The sequence below is a fragment of the Boleophthalmus pectinirostris genome, unplaced genomic scaffold (assembly GCF_026225935.1).
Source record: "Boleophthalmus pectinirostris isolate CB_2022bp ecotype Guang Dong unplaced genomic scaffold, ASM2622593v1 HiC_scaffold_19, whole genome shotgun sequence".
NCBI classification, from domain to species: domain Eukaryota; kingdom Metazoa; phylum Chordata; class Actinopteri; order Gobiiformes; family Gobiidae; genus Boleophthalmus; species Boleophthalmus pectinirostris.
Genome location: NW_026571140.1, coordinates 20,820,948 through 20,844,088, shown reverse-complemented (window position 1 = coordinate 20,844,088; position 23,141 = coordinate 20,820,948). Strand labels below are relative to the sequence as shown.

The 23,141-nt window shown below is 38.5% G+C and overlaps 2 protein-coding genes and 1 non-coding gene across 6 annotated transcripts; 2 read left to right on the top strand and 1 right to left on the bottom strand.

Moving 5' to 3' along the window:
- Positions 1-93: 93 nt before the first annotated feature.
- On the bottom strand, positions 94-10,543 carry znf821 (zinc finger protein 821). Of its 3 annotated transcripts, none has more exons than XM_020941725.2 (6): positions 10,386-10,543; positions 4,764-4,883; positions 4,533-4,671; positions 4,326-4,421; positions 3,809-3,975; positions 94-3,446 (listed from the first exon to the last, which is right to left on the bottom strand). In XM_020941725.2, exons 2-6 carry the CDS (start codon positions 4,799-4,801, stop codon positions 2,552-2,554), a joined length of 1,335 nt encoding a protein of 444 aa, XP_020797384.1. In that variant the 5' UTR covers positions 4,802-4,883; positions 10,386-10,543; the 3' UTR covers positions 94-2,551. The 3 variants fall into 3 exon arrangements, with proteins under 3 accessions (XP_020797384.1, XP_055010664.1, XP_020797383.1); XM_055154689.1 differs by having other exon boundaries at positions 95-3,446; positions 4,533-4,648; XM_020941724.2 differs by having other exon boundaries at positions 96-3,446; positions 4,533-4,651; positions 10,386-10,542.
- On the top strand, positions 10,538-22,611 carry ap1g1 (adaptor related protein complex 1 subunit gamma 1). Of its 2 annotated transcripts, none has more exons than XM_055154688.1 (23): positions 10,538-10,676; positions 13,880-14,083; positions 14,155-14,279; positions 14,358-14,499; positions 14,588-14,684; positions 15,374-15,450; positions 16,462-16,557; positions 17,051-17,131; positions 17,203-17,301; positions 17,387-17,442; positions 17,527-17,640; positions 17,706-17,846; positions 18,523-18,577; positions 18,647-18,769; positions 18,846-18,935; positions 19,157-19,281; positions 19,352-19,456; positions 19,549-19,690; positions 19,766-19,889; positions 19,964-20,065; positions 20,210-20,370; positions 20,451-20,549; positions 20,636-22,611. In XM_055154688.1, exons 2-23 carry the CDS (start codon positions 13,883-13,885, stop codon positions 20,735-20,737), a joined length of 2,457 nt encoding a protein of 818 aa, XP_055010663.1. In that variant the 5' UTR covers positions 10,538-10,676; positions 13,880-13,882; the 3' UTR covers positions 20,738-22,611. The 2 variants fall into 2 exon arrangements, with proteins under 2 accessions (XP_055010663.1, XP_055010662.1); XM_055154687.1 differs by having other exon boundaries at positions 10,557-10,680.
- On the top strand, positions 18,358-18,438 carry LOC129409318 (small nucleolar RNA SNORD71). Its single transcript, XR_008632362.1, has one exon. It is a non-coding gene; the product is annotated as a small nucleolar RNA SNORD71 (small nucleolar RNA).
- Positions 22,612-23,141: the final 530 nt, after the last annotated feature.

Genomic DNA, 23,141 nt, shown 5'->3' with positions numbered 1-23,141 from the left:
TGCTACTCTACCCACCTCTGGTTACTTTGTTCAGTATACTTAAGTAACCAATGCTTATCAGTGGTAAGAGGGTACAGATTTTATTTTATTTTTTATTTTTTTGCAGTTGGAAATAACCAGGCAGATTAATTTGAATAAAGTCAAAGTTTATTTCCACATTCACCAAGTTTAGTCATGGACAGTACAACTGCAAAAGAAGTCACATGGTGGCTTTCCACCAAGAGATATTGACTTTAGCATAATATTTAACATCAGCTCGTTCATTTGGCCTTGGTCATGGTATTCTGTAAACATGGACATTACCAACTCCTGAATTTTAAAAGGCTAGTGTTGTCACATTGTATATACTGTAAAAAACAGGCAGGCATATAAACAGTTGAACATAGTCATACTGAACATTTGAGGAATGCAGGTTTACATCATGCAGTGCTTACAAAATGTTTATGCCCTGCTTTGAAGAAAAACCCAATGTTCCACCCAGTGCCTTAAGTAAAACCAAAGAGTTTGGAACTCCCCCAAAGTCTTCAACAATAGAACAAAACTTTATAACAAAACAGCATCACAGCAGTCTAAAAGTAAAAACCTTAGAGAATACCCAGTATTCATAGTCAGTATACACAAAGCTGTTGAATGCTGTTCTGGGTACAGTGTAATGTGAAGAAGATGGCAGTGAGACCCTGTCTTTGTACGACAAACAAGAAGGAAACATAACTATCCTTTACGTTCATAGCACACTGAATTGATAAAGTTTTATGGACCAAAATGTAGAAGGCTCTTAATCTTAACTGAGTTAGATGCCTGAGAAGCTCATCTTTTGACACTATTTTATAAATAAACTTGCATACTGCATAGTTTTATGATACTATTGATATATTCTGTATGTTGCATAGAAGTTGATGCATTTAAAAGTTTGATAAAGACATATCTAGAAGTGACTTTTAAATATGTGCTTGGTTGTGCATTTTGTCCTTCACAAAAAAACAATATACTGTTTAAATTCTAGGAAAAGTGAGGTAACATAAGGACAAGCTAAATTATGGCCTTTTAATATGATAAAGACCAACCCACATTAGTCAGAAATCGTGAATATAACAGAATAGCACGTTTTAAATGTCTTAAATAGGTTCTAGGATTAATGAGTAATCTTGTCAACTAATTATGACACCCCTGAAAGTGAAAAACAAACCCCAATTTCCTGTACCAAACTCACACCGCAATTAACCTTCCTGGTTGAATACTACAGGTCTGCATGACATTGGAAAAGCTACAAATATTGTATAAATGTTAATATCATGATTTACTTCCATGTGGGAAAACAGCTAACAAAATTCAAGTATTTTACAAATATACCTGTTAGCAGAAAACAGTGAATTGTGTCCCTATGACCACTTGATTCCAAAGTTATGATGCAAGAACTGAGGTAACGAACGTACTGTTGAGCAACAGCAATAGCAGCACATACTGAGTTTTCAGGGATGCTCCAATGAAAGCTCAGTAAAGACAAATAAAATACAAAACCACTCGAAAATTAGATTACAAAAAATGTAACACCGACAGGTGAAAAGAAACCAAAAATATTTAAACACTGATAATGTGCTTGATAGACCATAAATAAACCTGTGTAAACCTGGATACTATGTGATAAATGTTCTGAATGCCTTTGTGCAAATAAAAGTACTATGGCGACAATAAGCAACCTGTGTCAGTGAGTAATAATTGTACAGTACTGAGAATAGCCTGGCGTTATAAGCCACAGGTATGAGGGTGCACTCATGGTGCAAGCTGAGGTAGGTAGTCTTCCAAGTTGAATTCAAATTGGCATCTTGAAAAGAGGTACAGCCACCACTAACTCAAAACATTGAGCAAACAGAGTTGACCAAAGAGTAACTGGGCCAAAACATCCCCAGTCTCATCACTGATGGCCTATGTGCAAAATCACAAATAAGATATACAGTAGCTGAAAAGTACCTGTTTTCATTAACAGATGAATAGACAAATCTCTTTACAACATGCTATAATACCGTTCAACATGAAACATTGTTAAAGAGTTTTTCAAATGCTGTATAGATGCTTGTTTGTCTTATTATTATTATCAAAGGGTATTTCTCAAAGTGTATTTCTCACGGGAAAACCAACTTCTCATTAAATGTTATCTTCCGCAAGGACAGTCCTCCCTACGCACATTCCTTCCTACATCCACCTTGATGCAAACCACTCAGCAGCTGACACGCACGCACGCACGCACACACACACACACAGTCTTCTTTGTATTACTTTGATAGAAAAATGTAACCGCCCATTTATTCTTGTAACCTGTGTGATTCAATAAATACATGGCGTTGGACGGTGTCTCTTCGGCAGTTTAAGGGAGCTGTAGCAGCGCCACTGTCCCTCGCCGCGAGTAAAAACCCTGAATTCTGCCTTCTGAGTTTTTTTGTGTTAATATCTGTTATTTTCTGACAAACATCCAACCCTGTTCATAAGGTTTGAAATGTAATAAAATAGAAACTTAAGTAATTTGGCTACAGAAGCAGCCCTGAACAGGGCTGAGTCAGGGTAACTTCATGAACAAACCATTATCAATGGATGAGACGGGCATGGGGCAGGGGAACTGGAATAGACTCATGTCTGCCGTGAGGGCTGCCATAGCTGCAGGATCGTGCTCTATCTGTGTTCTTAGAGCTGGGTCAATCTTCTCAAGTCGTCGTTTGATCCTCTTTGCCTCTCGTTCACGTATCAATCTGGCCTGTCTTTTCTCTGGTGTCTCGTTTGCTCTCTTGGCCCTCATGGCCTCCCTGTCCCTCTGCAGTCTTCGTGCACGCTGCTCCTCCGTCTCTTGCATCCTCTGTATGCGCTTGGCCTCACGGTCACGAAGCCTCCTCAGCTCCCTTTCCTCCTCAGTTTCACAGGCCCGTTTGTTCTTCTTAGCTGTCCGTTCCCGCTCTAAACGCTGCAAACGAGCTTCTAGAGGTTCATTCTTCCTCCGTAATGCCCACTTTCTCATTGGTGACTGCGCGTCTACCAACTGCTGATAGGCCACACAGCTGTTGCATACCAGCAGCACTCCTGCTGGATAAACAGGCATGGGACTGAGAATATCAGGGATAGGAGGGAGGCTAGAGGAAGAAGAGTTTAGAGCTTCAGGGATTGATGCCAGTGATGGGCCTTCGGAAAGCAGACTGTCGGGCAGTGAGGGGAAGGGCTGGTCAGAGCCGGCACATGGTCTGGGCCCTTGGCACTGGCTGGAGATGTGGTCTGAACCCTGACACAGATTAGGGTCCTGGTCTGGGGGAGGAAGATGACAGGGAGCTGAACCAGGAGCATGGCAGGACCGTTCCACCGGGCTTGGGCTTACCATGGGACTGCTGGAGAGAGACAGAGAACACACATCCCTACCTCCACTAACCTCCAGCCTGCTTGTGTCAAGAACCTCTTTCAGCTTCTCCCTGTAAAGATAAGATGAGACATTTTGTTGAAACATCTCAGTGAAAAATATTATCACAGAGCTCAAATAATAAGTTCAAATAATATGAACAGTGCTGTATATGACTTCATATAAATCTAAATTGTAAATGATCTTGTCTCTGGTATGTTGTGTTTCTTTTTTTCACCAGTGTCCAGGTTTGTTGATAGTACTGAGACATTTTGTTTGTGTTTTTTCTTTTCAAATACCTAATTTATTGTATTTATCATATCCAATTGTACTGCTCTATAACTTGGTTCATATCAATAATTTATTGTGTTGTTGTTATTCAATATTATTTTCACATGCAGTAAATACATTTGTGCAGGCTGTAAATGTGTAAACCTGTTGAAGTTGTTGGTGTCTGTGAAGCGTGCGCCGCAGACAGCACAGTTGGATAGGCGATCCTCTGAGTGGATGAGAAGATGCCTTCCCAAAGAGCCTGGCGAACTCAAGGCTCGCCCACACACTGGACACACATAACTTTTGTTGTTGCTCATCATGGTTGTATGCTGTTACAGATCACAAAACCAAATAAAAAGGACTTTAAAACATCTCATCACAAAAAACACAGTTACACCTTTTTTGTAACACTGAGTGAAATGTACTCTGCATCTGCATCAGGCTGTAGATATTTTACATTAGACTTATGACTGAATTATTTCTATTTATTTAATACTATTTTATTTGTGTCTGCTGGGGTGCATCTCAGCCAAGTCTTCCTCAAAAAAGATTTAATCTGATCTCAAGGGACTTAAAATAAAAGTAAAATAAAATACTGTAAATAAATGCCACTCATTTCCACAAGCTTGCTTAGCTTTAAGATTTTGTAGGGTGTGTTTAGAGACATCAGCATGCTTACCTGGTAGACATGAGAAATTAGTTTTTCAGGGCTGCCAAAGTCAAGTGAACAGAGGGGACAAGCAAAGGTGCTGTGGTCTCCAGTGTCCAAGCTCTCCTGAGTAACACAAAAGCTGAGTGAGTTGAAGTAAAAAAAATGTAAGCTCAAACTAACAATGAAACTTTATAAATATTTGAATATCTGTGCACACAGTTTGGGCTATCTGACCTCTTTGACTCCCGCTCTTAGCAGGCGGCACTGCGCTCTCTGGGTGCTCATAGGGTCATCAGCTGAGGTGTTGTATAACAAATCTTCCTCGTGGTTGTCTGGGTCACTGTCACTGTCTTCTATGGAGGCAAACACAGCCCTATCAATACAGACACACAAGAGAGCAGAGCAGGGCTTACTCTCACTAACACCCCCACAGACTGGACTATGTCCTGAGGACAGGGTCAGTACCTGAGAGACTGTCTTGGCCCTGGAGCTCCTGGGAGCATTCACTCTCTTCTGGGAAGTCCTCGCGACTGTCCATGCTAATAGTGTGCTGGAGACCCGCCATGCCTGTTGGGTGAAACGGCCCTGGAGTAAAGGACATACAATGACATATAATTAACATTAAAACTAAGATGTGATAGAACCGAACATAAATAGGAGAGGCATTGCAGCGATATTTTTCACATTAAAGAAGATATTGCATGTGCTACTATCTGACAGATTCTTAACCCCACCTATTTCAATCACTTCCAAAACAAACCTCATCACCCTAAGCTCTCTTTGCTCTCCATTCTGTATGAGTAACTCCTATGTAGTTTGTTTCTCTTGTCATTTTCAACAGTGTTTGACAGCCATACTGCAGTCTCAAGGGACAAGTAGAAGCCTGCACTTTTCTCCATGAGCATCCTGCATTCCTCTCTTCTCCTCTCTCTCCTTTGGTACCACCCACACAAACAGACTGGCTTGCCCTTGGTCCTTTCTGCTCAAAAGATCTGGACACTGCCTTATCTCTAGACCATTCAGCTCTAAAGAGAAGGAAGAATGGCTGACTGCCAACACTTGACTGTGAGTGCAAAAAATAAAAATACCCAATTTATTATTTGTGGATAAAAAATTAAAGCAGGAGACAAATAATGTGTTCAATACTGTTCAATACTGTTCAGGTGATGAAAATCATAAAATAATACCATTAAACAGAACTTAGTATTAAGTAGCTCCAATATTATTGTTGACTTTCTAGGCAGATTGTGGTAGAGCTTCCTCCACTGTGGTACAAGTAGTGCACACTCCTGTAGATAATGTTATCTGTCACTAAATTAAGTGTGTGTAAAGTTTGAGAATGAGTAGTTCATTTCTCATCCTCTCATTCAAACTGGTGGTACAATAATTAAACTATGAACTGCCCCACCAGAGCTTCACAGCACACAGCCAATGACGGATGTGTGGCTCCCCATCCCCCTCTAGTGTCTGTCCATACATCTGCCTCTCCTTGCTCCTCCCAGGCTCTGTGATGTTATCTGTCTATGGTCTATGTGAGAGTCTGTAGGCAGGAGGTGACGCAGTGTCTGACTGGATCCAGACAAAGAGACAAACTCATCAGCCACAAGAAGGAGAGGGGAGGGCACTAGTATGGAAGGGGGGAGAGAGGCAAAACAAAACACACAAAAGACAGACGGCACAAACTCGACTCCCTCCTCCTGCTTACAGCCACCATCCTGTTCAAGAGCGCGTGCGCACACACACGCACGCACACACACGCGCGCGCACACACGCGCGCGCGCGCGCGCGCGCGCACCCCACACCCACACCCACCCACCCACCCACACCCACCCACCCACACACCCACCCAACACCCACCACCCACCCACACCCACACCCACCACACACACACCACACACACACACACACACACACACACACACACACACACACACACACACACACACACACACACACACACACACACACACACACACACACACACACACACACACACACACACACACACACACACACACACACACACACACACAGGCTAGATATCAGATCAATCTCACACTGATCAACTAGGCATGCAAAATGATCCTGGGAGGTTGTATTTTTTTCTGGTCTTGGGAAGTTATTGTTTGTGGCAGAACTTGACTGATGAGGAAAGATTACCGTTTAAAAGGTGTGTTTAGGTGAAGGTCCAGAAGTGCACTATACTTACTATTGCACTCCTCTTAATTGTTATGAAATAAATAGTAAGAAGAGTAAGAAAGACATCATTCTAAGTCAAAACTTAAGATCAGACTGCTACTATAACAAAATAAACATTAAAAAAATTACAATTCAGTGATGGTCAAGGGATACTATGTAGGGAGGAAATTTGTATTCATTTTTTTTGCAAACATATGTATATATGCATATATTTACACATGCATATAGTTGAGGTGATATATTCACAGTGTTTCCCATTAATACTGGAGACTATGGTGCCCCCACTCTTATAGTCTATAAATAGCCTGGACTAAATATTGGCATAACAAAATTAGACTTTGTTACTCATTGTATTATTATAAACATATAAAAGAGACTACACTGGTTAAAAATGAAAGGTGCAGTGGTTCTGTCAAAGCTGAGTGAAATGCAACCTTTTACACACTTGTACACTTACAAATGTCTGTCTTCAGTTTATTTTTCCCTCATTTAGAGTGAGCTGCATTAAAATAAGCATTAAGCTTATAGCCTACATTAATTGTTTGTTTGAATGAGGGTGAGGTAAGAACTAGAAGAGTATGTCTCTGACAGCAGACAAAGTCCAGGCCGCACACCCATAACACGTCCACAAAGTGCTGTATATAGGATTTATGTTGATGCCTAATTCAGTTTGTACATATGATTACTTCTATTGTTAACATAAACCTGAGAAGGAGGTACTACTATAATAGTTGATTTGACAAGTAGCTTTGCTCAAGGTTTTGCAGGGTGAGTGCACATATTCTGAACAGAACTGAATTAATTGTACTTTCAACTAAAATATTTTTATAATTTGATAGAGCAATAACTGAAATCAGTATTATACATTTGAAAAGTTGCACAGGCCTACCTAATAAAAAAAAAGTTTAAAATCAATCTGTTCCATTGTACCTTATGTCTGAGTTTATGTTGAAGTAAAGTGTGCACACAAATTAGGCTGGAGCTGTTGTGGCATTGTCTGGAATTCTTTGTGAGTTTTTGTGAAAGTGTCAAGCCTGTCTGGACTGTCCTGCTGTCTGTCTGGTTTGACCCCATCTGAAGGAGCAGAATGGGATAGAACAAGAACAAGATGACAAAACATACCTTAATTCCAGAAACAGACCTAGACCAACAAAAATCTAAAGGTTTTAGCCATAAAATACAAACAACAGTGACTACCAACAGTACAGATTTTACTTAATATACTTTTAGCAACTGGTGTATTGCAGAGGGATAAATGAACTCATTAGCCTGGTGGGATTACTGCATGTGTAACACCAAGATGTATTACACTGAAACTATGTTTAGAAGACAGAGCTCAAGCAAACATGACCAATCCCTTATGGACTGGTCAGCAACCTCAGGACCAACAAGTGCTTCTTACAATGGAGGCAAGTCAGAGTTTCCAAGCTCATCCTAAGTGTAACAGATACAAAGACTAGATTGACAAACTACATGGAGAACTACAAAACTACAAATCAGGGACAAAATACCTTAAATGCAACTTCAGACAAGAGACGTAAATTAATCTGTAAACCCAACAATGCGCAAACACAGAGCCCTAAGACTTGCATGTAAAATAAAAAAAGAAAACCACAACATCTACAGGCAAAAGGTACAATTTTGCAAATAGACTATAGCCTATAAAGAATTTCAATCAGCTATAGTAATTGAAAATGCAGCATTAATAGCCTAATACTACTCGACATGTAAAACAAAACAAAAAGGCTACCCACAGTTAACTTTGAAGGGGTTGGTTTGTTTTCGTCTGGACATAGTACGGTCCACTCCCGCTGTAAGTGAAAGGTCCCACAAATCCGCGGGGTTGTCCAGATCGCATTCCAGGTGTATTCCGCACTGAGAGACCACTCTCGCTGCGCGGAGCACAATGAGGCGGCACACCATCAAAAATACAGCCCGGTCAGCCCAGACCCGCCTGGGACTCAAATCAAAAAGGAAATTATGCACATGCGTTCACATGTTTGCTCCGCTGGACATTTCTCGTTTCAGTCGTTTCGACTGTGGCGTGACACCCGTGGAGTGAAAGCTTCACTGTGCCAATGGCTTTACCCTGCGCGCGCATTGCAGCGACGCACGAGCTCTAGCGAACTGTAAGAAACGTGCATTCTGTGGTAGGACAGAAAATATCCACTTGTTTATATAAAGTGTAAATTGCCCATGCATGTAATATTCCCGGATGAATTAGTAATTGGTCAAATCTTATCACCAAAACGTATGCTAATAAATCTACTGCAAAATGTAAACTAGTGCTCTCTACTGGGCAAGTTTTACACTATTATTACTATTATAATATAATGCTATTAGCATACAATGAATGTGACGTAGTATTGTGGACAAGCAAACGGGGTTGCCAGTTTCAGTGCTTAGATAAAATCATATTTCTGATCTGAATCCTCACTACCCAGGTCAAGAATAAGCTGCCTGAAGGTGCATGTGGGTTTGAAAAGGGTGCTATGACAACAGTCTTCCATTAAGAGTCTTTTTATTAGGTTGCAAAACACCCATTTTCACCCCTGTACTCCAGGCCTATAGCAACCACAGCAAATCATTAATCAGAACTAGTGGAGCCTCTGCATCTCAATGAGTGAATTCTGGAGGTTCTGAGCTTCACATGAGGCATAGCCTGTGCACACTGAGAATGAGGAAAAACTCGTGTCTCCTGCAGGCTAAAGCATTGACTTGGCAACCCAGGTTCAGTTGTGATCATAATTCCTTTTTTAAAACAGTAAGAGCACAGGCTAGATACATACATAACTTATAAGATACTAACTTAAATCAACTCTTTCAATAAAGGTTGTTTTATTTTCCTGGGCAGTGGGTCACAAAGTTACTAGAATCAGAATTAAAATCAGAAAAAAAATTATTTGAACTACAAAATTTTGTGAACAAATTCACTACATGTGCTTTGGCGATATGGTGCAACTGCATCATCGATCAATGAATACCTCACCTCTTACCCCACCCCACCCCCGTGGTACAGGTGACTCTCCAGGACTCATGGGGCAGTAGGTCAGATCTGGATACAGACAACTTGAGTCACTCCCCTCAGGCTGAAGGCTAGACCTACAGGCTAGGCTTAGAACAGCATCTTCTCCTCTGCTGTTGGACTTATAAACATAGATAGACAATAAACAATTATTTGTAGGACTGCTGATATCACTCACGTCATTCTTTGTGTATATATATATGTATATATATATATATATATATATTATATATATATATATATATATATATATATATATATATATATATATATATATATATATATATATATATATATATATATATATATATATGTTGTATTTAGAGCATGTATATTATTTAAAAATATATCTGATCAGTTTTGTATTAATTTTCGAGTAAATTGGCCCTAGTCGCCTCTAGGTGACGCCCTCTAACTCAAAAGCATTATAAGGGATTCGTCATCACTGGCTGCCACGAGTAAACGGACCGTGCTACGACTTTGACCAGGTAAAACGTATCCCTCCGCAAGATCGGAATACAATATTCCATCTTCTCATTGTTATGTTTACAGTTACAATTGTCAATGCCATGACAAGCTGTTCACGGGTAATATGCTTGATTGGTTTTCTACGCCTTTTTGAAAGGTAAACATGGCGAATTTACTGAAACGCCGCCAATCAAACCTGCAAACACTATGCATTTACATCGATAGCTAATATTATAAGTCCTCTCCCTTGACTGTATATAAGAAAGAGGGAGGGGGGCACTCTCGTTAGCCTTTTAGACTATGCGTATCGCTATGTAAAGCCCAGGTTGATTAGCCTGGCAACACAATCCGCTAACATTCACAAAACACTAAACAAGAATGTTTCCGGATCTTACCCATGTTGCTCAATGGGGACTAAAATCAAGTCTTGTCCACGGCAGAGGCAGCGTTATGCCCAGTGAAATGTTCCTGTAGAGGCTGGGTTGGCTGGATCACATCGATGACAAACTTCAGCTCTGCAGCGACTCCGCACTTCTTTCACGAACCTCTGAGATCTGTCAGTGTAACCTTCCGCCTGCGGTAGATGTGCTGAGGCTGGAGTAGCCACCATTTTGCATGTCTAGTGTGTTCCTCCTTCCATTGCTAATAGAGACGATTTCTGGTATTATCTGGCATCATTCCGGCTTGTAAGTAAGTCTTGGTTGTTATCATTTTGTCGGACACACTCCTTAGTATAAATAACTTTTGATAGAAGTCTGTATTTGGTGCACATTTACGCTGACAACACTGGCTGGGGCGCTGCTTAGGAAGTCGCAGTTCAGAGTGGACCGGGGTTGTGCCTGACAGCGGCTAACTTAGCTTAGCTTAGCATGAGCGCTACTGCTGTAAGTCTTGCGGCTAAGTACCTGCTGTGCTAGGGATGTGAAGCCTAGTACAGTCAATCATTATGTCCATATCCTTAACTGCTATGACAACATTTACTCAAAAATATAGATATGATGGAATTACACTTTGTCGTTACATTTGATTTTATTAGGGTGATAAATCTGTGTTTACATAACTCAAATCGTTGCATTCAGGTTGGCTAAGGTCTCCGTTGAAACGCTAGCTTGTAATCCCAGTGCTTAAAGGAGGCCGAAACTGCATCATGAACAGGTTTAGATGTCATGTCCATTTCGCTAAGTTTTTTTTTGGTTAATTTCGACAATACATGTAGAGCAATGATGACTAGCTAGGTTTATAGATAAGTAATTATAGGGCACGTCGCATGTAACAACTGCTATTACATTAGCTTGTACTCTTCATTATTTTTATACCAACAAATGTATCTCTTTGGCTGTCTTGAACATGTTATGTTTATCCTTAGCACGAAAGTAGGGTCACCTGTGTAGTTCGCAGGATATGTAACAGGTAAAAAACTCTTCTAACCAGGTGTATGCTGACATTTGTGCACCCGTACGTCAGCATTTGGACACCTCAAAGCTAACTAAGGCTAGCTTGGAGTGTGGACGTGGACTCGTTTTTATAAATCCAATTCCAACTTGCTATTATTAAAATAATTATGGAATTATTATCTATATTCTATTTATTTTAAAACACGCTCTAAACCAACTCTGGTCTTTTAATGCCATTATAAGAAAGTGACGGTGTAACAGGTGGAAGGAGTCAGCTGATATTTGGAAGTGAGACAATCATTGACCCTTGTAAGAGTAATCCATTTACAACTATATACGTTTTTGTTGGTTTGCAATCATTTGGTTTCCAGCTTGCACACATTGTAGATATGAGGAAAAGTTTGCACTTGTGCCATTGTCTCCTGAGTTCTTCAATAATTTCCCTGCCTCTAATGAATGAATGAAATGAACTAAGGACCAAGCCTTGAAGAGGTTAGGTTTCTGAATAACTTATGAATAACACACTGGCTCATTTTGTATACTCACCGCCATATTGGGACAAATGTATGTGGGAAACAGACATATTCAGAAAATGAATATTTGACCTTCAGATATTATATTTGTCTCTCAGAGCATGGTTTAGTGAAGGTGACCAACTGGCATCAAGAACACATTTAACTGCCTTAAGTCTGAATTAGCATGATTTTGAAGTCCCAACATTAAAATGTATTTGTGGACTATTTCATTGTCCTTTCAGTGTGAAATGTATTTGGTTGCTTTCTCTCTGTGGTATAAAGAAGGTGTGGCTTGTTGATGGTTGTCAAGCATCCTTAAGCAAATGTAGGCTGGCTGCACAAACCTCAAGGGAGGCAAAGCTTGTCATGAGTAAAGTATGTGCCCATAAGTGAATGTAAAGTAAGTAATAATGAATAAGTTCATTATTGTCATTTACTACAAATAATTTCCTCATATAGGTTATTGTAATTTCCTCTTAATAATATGATATTTCAGTTTGGGAAATGCTATGGATGCACCAATCCGATACTGGTATCAGATGTCGACACTGATGCTGAGAAATTTATTGGACTGGATATTGGCTTCCAAATATCGGCTCAGTCAATATACAGTTTGGACATATAAAGGACATATTAATGCTATTTATCGGTCATAGTCAGCATAAACAGTCTTATAATGTTTGAACTTTTATTTATACATAGCTGCTCTGTAGTGACTTGAGAGATAAATAACAGCTAAATGACAGTCTGAATCAGTTTGTCTTATTTTCTTTTAGTTTTAAGGAAATAAATCAGTCTTTGCACTGGTATTGATTGATATCTGGTATTGGCAGATACTTAAAGCTATAGTATTGCAATCGGTATTGCAACTGAAAAAGCTGGATCGGTGCATCTCCAGGAAATTTTAAATTTTCTTTTTGTATACAGTATAGACCTCATGCAATAACAGCATTGCATTTCATCAAGAGAAATCTATGTTCTATGTAAAATTATATATATTTTCTTAAAAGAGTATGTTACTTTAGTAATGTGATAGAATTTATTATCTCAGTCATGTTTCAGCCATGTTGATGTTTGTAATGCTATGTTATTTAAAAGAATTGTCTTCTGAGAAAGTGAGATGTATTTACCTGTATATTTGATTACTGTCAGTATTAGATTATTGGATGTAACAAGCACAAGTCACAAAATCATTATTGAAGAGGCTACCTTGTTTTTGTGGTAATATATTTATTAACTGATAGGGAGGCCATGGTGTGCTTTACATCATCTCAAATCTAGGATCAATTACACCTTACTTCTTAAAACATCAAAATACACCCTCAATCACCCTGACAGAGTGCCTGTTTTAATTCTTTTTTTGTTTGTTTGTTTGTTTCATCTAATTTGAAAAGGGTATTGAGTTTTGGCTATAAAAATAGACGTGGTGCATTGTTAGATGAAGTTTTTAAAGATAAAATGGACCCTGATACAATTTTTTATTTTATTTTTTTACCCCTTTTCTCATTGTAAAAAATGTAACTGTACATGTTTTACTTCATGTAAGTTCTGACTATGAAATCTTAATTGATCTTTCATGTATGGCAAATCAAACCTTTGCAAAGTTTTGTAACACTATGTGTTAGACTGATAATTCCTGAGCACAGCAAGTAAATGAAATCATTTCATTAACTGTAAATGGTCACATTTACAACTTCTATAGATGTAAGTGCTTTACATCAAGAATCATGCACACATATGCATTAATAACACTAATGTTTGTGCACTGTGCAGACACTAACATAATTTTTGTCCTTTAGTCTTTAAACATCCCTCTAGTTTTAAATTGGACAGAAATAGATTTAATGGATCACCTTGCTTTGGTTGATAATGATGTTTACTGAAATGAATCAGTTATAGGCATTTCTCCTCCCCACTTTTTTTTCAGTCTTGAAGGCTTGAGTTTGTATTAGACATTTACTGACTGTTTTATGTTTTCAGAGAATGCCAGCTCCGATCAGACTGCGGGAGCTGATCCGGACTATCCGGACAGCACGAACCCAAGCAGAGGAGCGAGAGATGATCCAGAAAGAGTGTGCTGCTATCCGCTCATCTTTCAGAGAGGAAGATAATACCTATCGTTGCAGAAATGTGGCAAAGCTACTGTATATGCACATGTTGGGCTACCCAGCCCATTTTGGTCAAGTATGTGTGTCCATATGCACAAATAAACAGTTCATGTTTTACCCTTTGTAAACTGCTTTCCTTTGTTTCAGCTGGAGTGCCTGAAGCTTATTGCATCCCAGAAGTTCACAGACAAACGAATAGGTTATTTAGGTGCTATGCTGCTGTTGGATGAGAGGCAGGATGTTCATCTACTAATGACGAATTGCATTAAAAAGTGGGTGCATCTAAACACTTAAAGATGAAATCTCACGCTGCCTGCTCCTCATGGTGCTCTGTTCTCTGCTCTCCTCAGTGACCTAAACCACAGTACACAGTATGTCCAGGGTCTGGCCTTGTGCACTTTGGGTTGCATGGGTTCATCGGAGATGTGTCGGGACTTGGCTGGTGAAGTGGAGAAGCTGCTAAAAACGTCCAACTCGTACTTGAGAAAAAAGGTATGATTCATTTCAATCATACTACGCGACTACACAAACTCACCGAACATGATTTTGGCTGACTTTTGTTTGTGAAATATATTTGCAGGCGGCCTTGTGTGCGGTTCATGTTATAAGAAAAGTTCCAGAACTTATGGAAATGTTCCTTCCAGCCACAAAAAACCTGCTCAGCGAGAAGAACCATGGTAGGTGCAAATGTTTTGATAGGAGATACCCTCTGGCTGAAAAAAATATTTCCATTATTTTTGTTACCACTCAAAACAGCCGGTTAGCCCCTGAAAACATGTTGTTGTTTTTCTTCACAAAATAGTAAATGTGTCTGCCTGATCAACCACACATGTTTTGTCTAAATGTGGAACTGCTATTAATTGGTAATTTCCCATTTGTACATAAGTTAAAGTAAACTTAACTAAATCAGAGACATTAAGCTCATAAAAAGATGAGATGTTGTGCACCAGATAATAGCTCAATAGCTAGTTTCCACCTGCACCTGGAGTTTAATTGACACAAGTTTTGGTAATCCTGCATGCTCAGACACACTTCTCTACATCAGGGAGTGCTCTGTTGTTTTTTTTTTAAAGTCCACGCTTTCAATAGGTTTGTTTCTTTTGGTGCTAAAATTATCTTTGCTATGTCTTACTTAGAACCAGGAGCTGCATATTGTTACAAGGAGCTTGAAGCGGCCATGTCATAGTTAATTTTATTCACAGCTTTTATTGAAAAGTAAAGGTTTAATCTTTAACTGAAAGAACAATGTCCACAGATATTGTGCTCAAGAAACTGACATTTTCTGAACCACGTTATAGCTACAAAAATATTTTTCATCTCCAGTCCCTGATTTTAATTAGTATTTTTTAATCTTTATTCTGTTTAGGTGTTCTCCATACATCAGTTGTTCTCCTCACTGAGATGTGTGAGAGAAGCCCAGATATGCTGGCCCACTTCAGAAAGGTACAGTGCAAAAAAACAGTGCTTTTGTCTTAAGCTCACACATGACATCTCATTTCCCTTTGCACATTTGACATTATCTTATCGCTAAGTAAACACACAGCTCTAAACGCTGCACCATGTTTCAATCTTGAACTCTGTCTACTTTGTGTGTACTGCTTTGGCTGTTCTGCTGCTGCCTTCTCTTCTGTAGGTGTAACAGCGCTCAGGAGTGCCACCCTCATGGTCATGAGCTCAACATATTTTAGCTTTCTGAAAGTGAATGACTTCCCCTCCCTAACATCTCCCTCATATTTTTTCTGTCATTTGTCTTTGTTACAATTCCTGCATTGTGTTAGAATGAGAAGGTAAGAGTACATTCTGATCTCATAGCTGGTGCATGCTGTAATTAGTAATCCTCACAGTCACCTCAAATGTAAATCTTTTATTTTGTCATAATGTTTTCCTTAATTTTATAAATCTTAAGTGATCACCACTCATCACTGTCAGTGTACTAAGTCAAATATCCCAAACTGGATTTTGTGCGACATTTTCGTCACAGTTGTTTTGTGTTTTTATTTTTCTGATTCAAGCTCATTAAGTCACTATGGTGTTAGTTTAATAATAAGCCTATATCGCTCAACAACACAGTCAACACTATATGGGCATTTGGGCAGTATACAGGGGTAGGGATTTGTCTAAACATGATAACGTTGTTTGTGTCTGTCTGTCCATCCTACAACCCCCACCCCCCTCCCCCCGCAAAAGATTTAGCATTTATGGACTTTTCCCATTTTGTGTGTATTTTACTGTACGCCCTTTTGTTTAATTTGGTTTGAATTACATACTTAAAATGTAAAAATCTATAGGGCCTCTGTAGGTAGACTAAACCTATGTGTGCAGTATATGATATTCTAATGTTTGTGGGGGTCACAGTGTGTCACAATACATCCTTAAAAGTTATCAGTGCAGCTTTAATATTGATGTAAAACTTCTGACAGCTGCTTATTCTTCTCTTGATAATATTTTGATCAGCTGGTTCCACAGTTGGTGAGGATCCTGAAGAACCTAATCATGTCCGGGTACTCTCCTGAGCATGATGTGTCAGGCATTAGCGACCCTTTCCTTCAGGTAACACTTAGCATAAAGAGCTCCTCATCAAAAACATATCTGTAGTTATTTTGTTTCATTCACACATGTTTAATGCAAAAACCCTGCATATATAGGCTGAGTTCTCTTAAACCAGTAACACTCTGTTCCACCTTATGATGTTGTGGAAATACAGGAAGTGTTGTTAAACTCCATACACAGTCGCAAAGAATCATTTGGATAATTTCAGACCTGGAAATGCCCATCATTACTTAAAGTACTATGTAAAATGTAACTGTTAACTTGAAAACTACCACTACATGACATCACAAGCTGGAACAAAGCATTTTGAATTTTGGAGATCTAAACAGGCTAATAAAGCAGAATTACTCAGATATGTGTGAATGAAACAAAACACAACTCCAGGTATGTTTTTGACAAGGTAACAGCATTCTAAGACAACTTAAAACTCACAATAGTCAATTTGGCATAAAATATGACCTTTAAGTATTCAGATGTGTCTTAATCTGAACAGGTGCGGATATTAAGACTTCTACGAATTCTGGGTAAAAGTGATGACGACTCTAGTGAAGCAATGAATGACATTCTTGCACAGGTAAGTTTTCAAGAATACAATCACCAGGTTAACCATGTGCTTGTATAACAAACAGTGTGTTTGCTCTACAGGTTGCAACAAATACAGAGACAAGTAAAAATGTTGGCAATGCAATCTTGTATGAGACCGTATTGACCATAATGGACATAAAGTCTGAAAGTGGACTACGAGTGAGTCTATTTTTATTTTTACAAAACATTAAAGCAATCAGTGTAATATCTGCTATAACTGGTAAATAATTTATCTGATTTACAGGTCTTGGCCATTAACATTTTAGGTCGCTTCCTTTTAAACAATGACAAAAATATCAGGTAGGCATTTGTATTTGATATTTCATGACTTCATTTTTGCCTGAATGTTAAAAATGTTATAAAAACTAAACAAATGTTTTTCAGATATGTGGCATTGACATCTCTACTGAAGACTGTACAGACAGACCATAATGCAGTGCAGAGGCATAGGAGCACTATTGTGGATTGTCTGAAAGACCTGGATGTTTCAATTAAGAGGTAAATTACCAGTTATTTACACTGAAATTGACATATTTGTTTTCATGGTTCTATGATTTCTGTAGACGCGCAATGGAACTAAGCTTTGCTCTAGTGAATGGCAACAACATCCGAGGAATGATGAAGGAGCTGCTGTACTTTCTGGATTCCTGTGACCCCGAATTTAAAGCCGACTGTGCATCAGGAGTCTTTCTAGCTGCAGAAAAGTATGAAGACCAGTGCTTTAACAAACTTTAAAAAATATTGTTATTTGTTCATGCTGCCTTCATTTGCAATGGGAGTTATGCAAAAGATGACTTGTTGAGTTGAAAAGTACCCATGAATGTTCTATCACATTTTAATTTCCAGTGAAGAACTATCAGATGATTTTGATACATATGAAAAAATATGATGTGAAATAATGGAAATAATGTTCAAGTCATGTTTTATATCGGCTTATTGACTTAAATCCTACATAATAATACAGCATTCTGTATTCTGCATTAACACTGTAAATGCAAATGCATATCTATTTTTATGTACTAATTTACAGCCAGCATGTATATTTTCCAGATGAAGTGACTGTCTGTTACCACAAATACAAAAGCACTTTAACAAAACGCACACAAATGAAGTGAAAGATATCTCTTCCATAGCATGTGAAGGCAGTATTATTAAACAGTCTAATACAGTTTAAATCATATAATCGAATCAGTTAGATTAGAAAAATGTTGCTTACAAATGCTGTATGATGAAAAAAAAAGAGTGATCCATCATCTGAGGCTCAGTGCTGACATTTAAATTGTCTGACAGCATTTTTTTTTACATGAACATGTATATTGTATACTAATATAATATTAATATTATTTTTATCTAAGTTTTATGTTTGCCTTTTTGTTACAGATACGCGCCATCCAAACGATGGCACATAGACACAATTATGAGGGTCCTGACCACAGTAAGTGCTCCGTAGTAGTTAAACATCTGTCAACTTTTCATGGCTTTACATTTAACTTTCTGGCTTCAGGCAGGGAGCTACGTCCGAGATGACTCTGTTCCCAATCTCATCCAGCTGATTACTAACAGTGTGGAGATGCACGCCTACACAGTCCAGAGACTCTATAAGGCACTGCTGGATGACATTTCACAGGTAAGAATTTTTTCTATGTTTTCATAATGAATTACATTGTCTCATATGTTTAAGGACATTATTTTGTGTTCTTCAGCAACCTTTAGTGCAGGTGGCGTCATGGTGCATAGGTGAATATGGGGACCTGCTTGTATCTGGACAATGTGAAGAAGAGGAGCCAATCCAGGTATTTTATTCGGAAATATCCTTAGTTGAGATTTTCTAACTGGAAGATTGGAAGTTCATATTGAGTTTAAGATGAACTTGGAAAGAGTTGGCTTGTCGGTTCAAAGATGAGGTGAGAGGGCAAAGGGTCTACTCTGCTCTTCAACAAGTCCATATTGCATTATACTGTCCACAGCCTCTCACCTTGACTAATTCAACTGTGCTTGTGTTGTTTGAATTAAGGTGACAGAGGATGAAGTTCTGGACGTGCTGGAAGGACTTCTAGTGTCTAATTTGTCAACTCCTGTAACTCGGGGCTACGCTCTTACTGCCATCATGAAGCTGTCTACACGCTTCAGCAGTGTTAAGTAAGTTACTCTTTCATATTATTTTTAAATAAACAATGCCTTTTACTCAACTCTTTAGCATGTTTTTCAGCCGAATCAAAAAGGTTGTTTCAATATATGGAAGCAGCATTGATGTGGAACTGCAGCAAAGAGCAGTGGAATATAATGCACTTTTCAAAAAATATGACCATATGAGGTAATACCTTTTGCAGGATTTATTCAGCACAGCAATTCACTGTGAATTATGTGTCTTATTTTCATATTGACTTAAATATCTGTCTCTTTAAGGCCGGCTTTATTAGAACGGATGCCCATTATGGAGAAGACCTCCACAAATGGCCCAACAGACATAGTCCAGACCAATGGAGAGACTGAGTCCTCTGTTGTAGAGTCTAAACATCCACCCCCAGTCACCCAGCCAGCCAACCAGGTATGTTACAGAAGTTTAAAGAGTATGTTTATTTACTAAAAGTATAACAAAAACATGGCGCTTTTTCCTTTTAAGGCCAATGATTTATTAGATTTGCTCGGTGGTAATGATGTCCCAATAATTCAGACAACACTACCCACAAAACCAGCTTCAGCAGGTGGAGAGCTTCTTGATCTGCTCGGTGATCTCTCACTAAGCGGTAAATTCCTGGATTTTACCACTTCTCGATAAAATTTACCTCTGCCCTAAACCTTGTTGTTTACCTTTGTTTAGGTAATTCAGCGCCTCCTGCTCCCACTGTCCCGGTTTCCCAGCCCCCTTTCCTTTTAGACGGCCTTTCCTCACCGCCCCTTTTTAACGATATTGCAGCAGCAGGTGAGGGTCCTTTTAGTTATTTGTTTAGTGGGAAAAGTGTTTGATAGAATAGAATTGAATAGAAAGCCTTTATTGTCATTATACAATAGTATAATGAAATTCAGATGATAAACTCATCATGATTTTATTTTTGTATTTGCAAAGGTATCCCACCCATGACGGCATATAACAAGAATGGTTTGAAGATAGACTTCACATTTGAGAGAGCTAACCCTAATCCAAACATCGCAGTCATCACCATTCATGCTTCCAACTCAACAGAGGCAGAAATGACAGATTTTGTTTTTCAAGCTGCAGTACCAAAGGTAAACAAGCAGTCACATATACCTGCTTTTTCTTTATTTGGCCCATTTTAACTAATAGATGTGCTCTGACTGCCTGCCAGACGTTCCAGCTGCAGCTCCTATCACCCAGTAGTAATGTTGTCCCAGCACTAAACCAAGGAACGGTAACACAGGTCATCAGAGTTCTCAATCCACAGAAGGTGGGTGTAATGTCTTGAGTTTTCAGGTTCATTTACAACTGTTTGTGTTCCTCTTGCTAAACCTGATTATTATGATCACATTTCAGCAACACCTACGAATGAGGATCAAGTTAACCTACACCCATAAAGGCTCACCTGTGCAAGACCTGGCTGAGGTGAACAACTTCCCACCTCAGTCATGGCAGTGATTATTGCCTGTGTGGCTCCTAAAAGCCCCGTTAAGGGAACTTTGAAAACTATTTTCTTTTCACTTCCCTCCTTCTTCCAACGGATCCCCCTGTGACACACACAGACAGCTGCCCTCAAGTTGCATGGGAAGCAGCAAAGAATCTCAACACAGGAGAAAAATGTTGATGTTATGAAGATCTTTTAGAGAACAATTCGGAAAACATATCAATCAATGTACTACTCTTGTGTGTGTGTGTGTGTTTTGTTTTTTTTTTGTCATGTATTTCATAATTTAACTTCATAGATCATATTTGCGCCACTTAGTTTTCAAGAGAAATAATCCAATATTATAAATTTAGTCAAATGTATGCTTGATTAAATTAAATTATCGACACAGTTAGTTAAATGTTTCTGTTTGCAATCAGAGCTTGACCTGAAGGCACATGTCTCTGTGGAGGTCAAACTCCCACATGTTACAAATTTCAGGTTTAAGCCTTTTAGTAATTTGTGATTATATTAATTTTATATTATGAATAGGTGACAAAAAATAACAACTTTTGTCACATGATGGTTACAAATGGAATTCATCTGGTTGTTCTTTTTATCTTCAGGGGTCTATAATAAATTAAAATATGTGAACTTTCTGCATCAAACCTATCCAAACCTGGGTCCTTACATTCTAGCTTACAGTTTAGATCTTGCATATAGATTGCTAATAGTCCAACTTTCTTTAACTTGGTCACCATGCACATACATGGTAGTTTTGAATGTAGTTACCATGCACTGAATGCTTTTCTTCTGTTTCTTCTATTAATCTTTTTCATAACTGTCTCCTCTCTTGGGGGCCCTCACCCTTTTGGCACTACTATGATTTATGTTTGTCTTTAGTCGATTGACTTAATTATTTATGCCTGATATCAAAGTGATGTGCCTTTCTGACTTGGGTGGAAACTCTTGAGTTCTTTTCAGAGCTTTGTTTGTATGTCTTCTTAAATGCTGTTGGAATCTGAGGTCGTTGTGCAGCTTCAAATGTGATCATACTTTTTTTCCTTTTTTTTTTTTTTTTTTGGGTGATGCGCTAACGACTGTCATATGAAATTTTCTGGAGGCCAAAAAATATTGTTCATTAGTCCCAATTTATGTTCTTCACATATTCTAAAACCTGGAGAATTCAAACTGTCAAACGAAATCTTGATTTCTGGCAGCTAAAGTAATAATCAGTAGTGAGATGCCTACTGGTACTGTGGTACTGGGTGTGGTGATAGTGCATTACAAAGAGACTTCAAATTCTAATCGTATCTATGCTGTCCGGGACAGTATTCTTAGTACCTCTCAATGTTCTTGTGTTTTGGCATTGGAATGAGCTTTGAAAATGAAATGGAAGCATTTGCATGAAAGGGTGAGTGATATTGTACCCATCACTTATCAGCACCATAATGGTGAGTGGGAATCAACAGATGTTTAATTGTGAGGTAGTTTTCACTATGCTTCACTGTCTAACTTAACTTGTGACCAAATTGGTAAGACTTTTAGCTTTGGACATATTTGAGCTGTTTATGTATATGGAGAAAATTAACATTATGTTGCTGAAAAATACTTTGGCGTGTTATGTACATACGGAGAGCTTTTACAGTGATCTCTTGTATGATCTAAATTTTGGTCTCTTGTACTATCTTTCATCATTTTTTTTAGATCATTTTTAACTTTTCATTTTCTAAATAATCCAATTATTCACCTTGTATATTACTAATTACATCTAGTCAGCACTGGTCTCCAAAGACCTCTGTGTATCATCACTTACTTATTGTAAAATATATGATCTGCCTGTATATTGTATATAGTTACAAACAAAAGCTGATCAAATTAATAAAACACAAAAGATTTAGACAAGAAATTTAATTGTATGCATATATGTACAAAATTTAATGAAAAGATGCAATTGAGCTGCATTAGATCTACTATTCTCTCCATACTTCATTCATGACTGGAGGAGTCCTTAATTTCTTTCACAGAGATGGTTGTTGTGTCAGTCGGCTGGGAGTGGAGCTTTTGGGTGTTTATGGATCAGTGGATGTGTTCTGTACTACTGAAAAGCAGGGATGCACACATAGATGTGGCACTTGATGTCAGTCCTGTTTTCCTGGCATGTGTTTTGTCATCTTTTAAGAATACATTTTGTTTGGCATATATAATATATCCATACTTAATAGTATGCCAAGTTGCACCTTAATATTTACAAATCTTCTGTGTTGGATATTGATGAGTTGCAGCTGAGGCCTTTATGGCATGCGATTTTAAGTTTTCTTAAAAACATAGTTTTCGCATGTCAATACTTAAGTTGATAGTTTGCTCTTTTTTGATCTGTGAGATGATATTATAAATCAAGTCTTTTGTTTGCCTGTCAGAATATTAGGGGTGTGTACT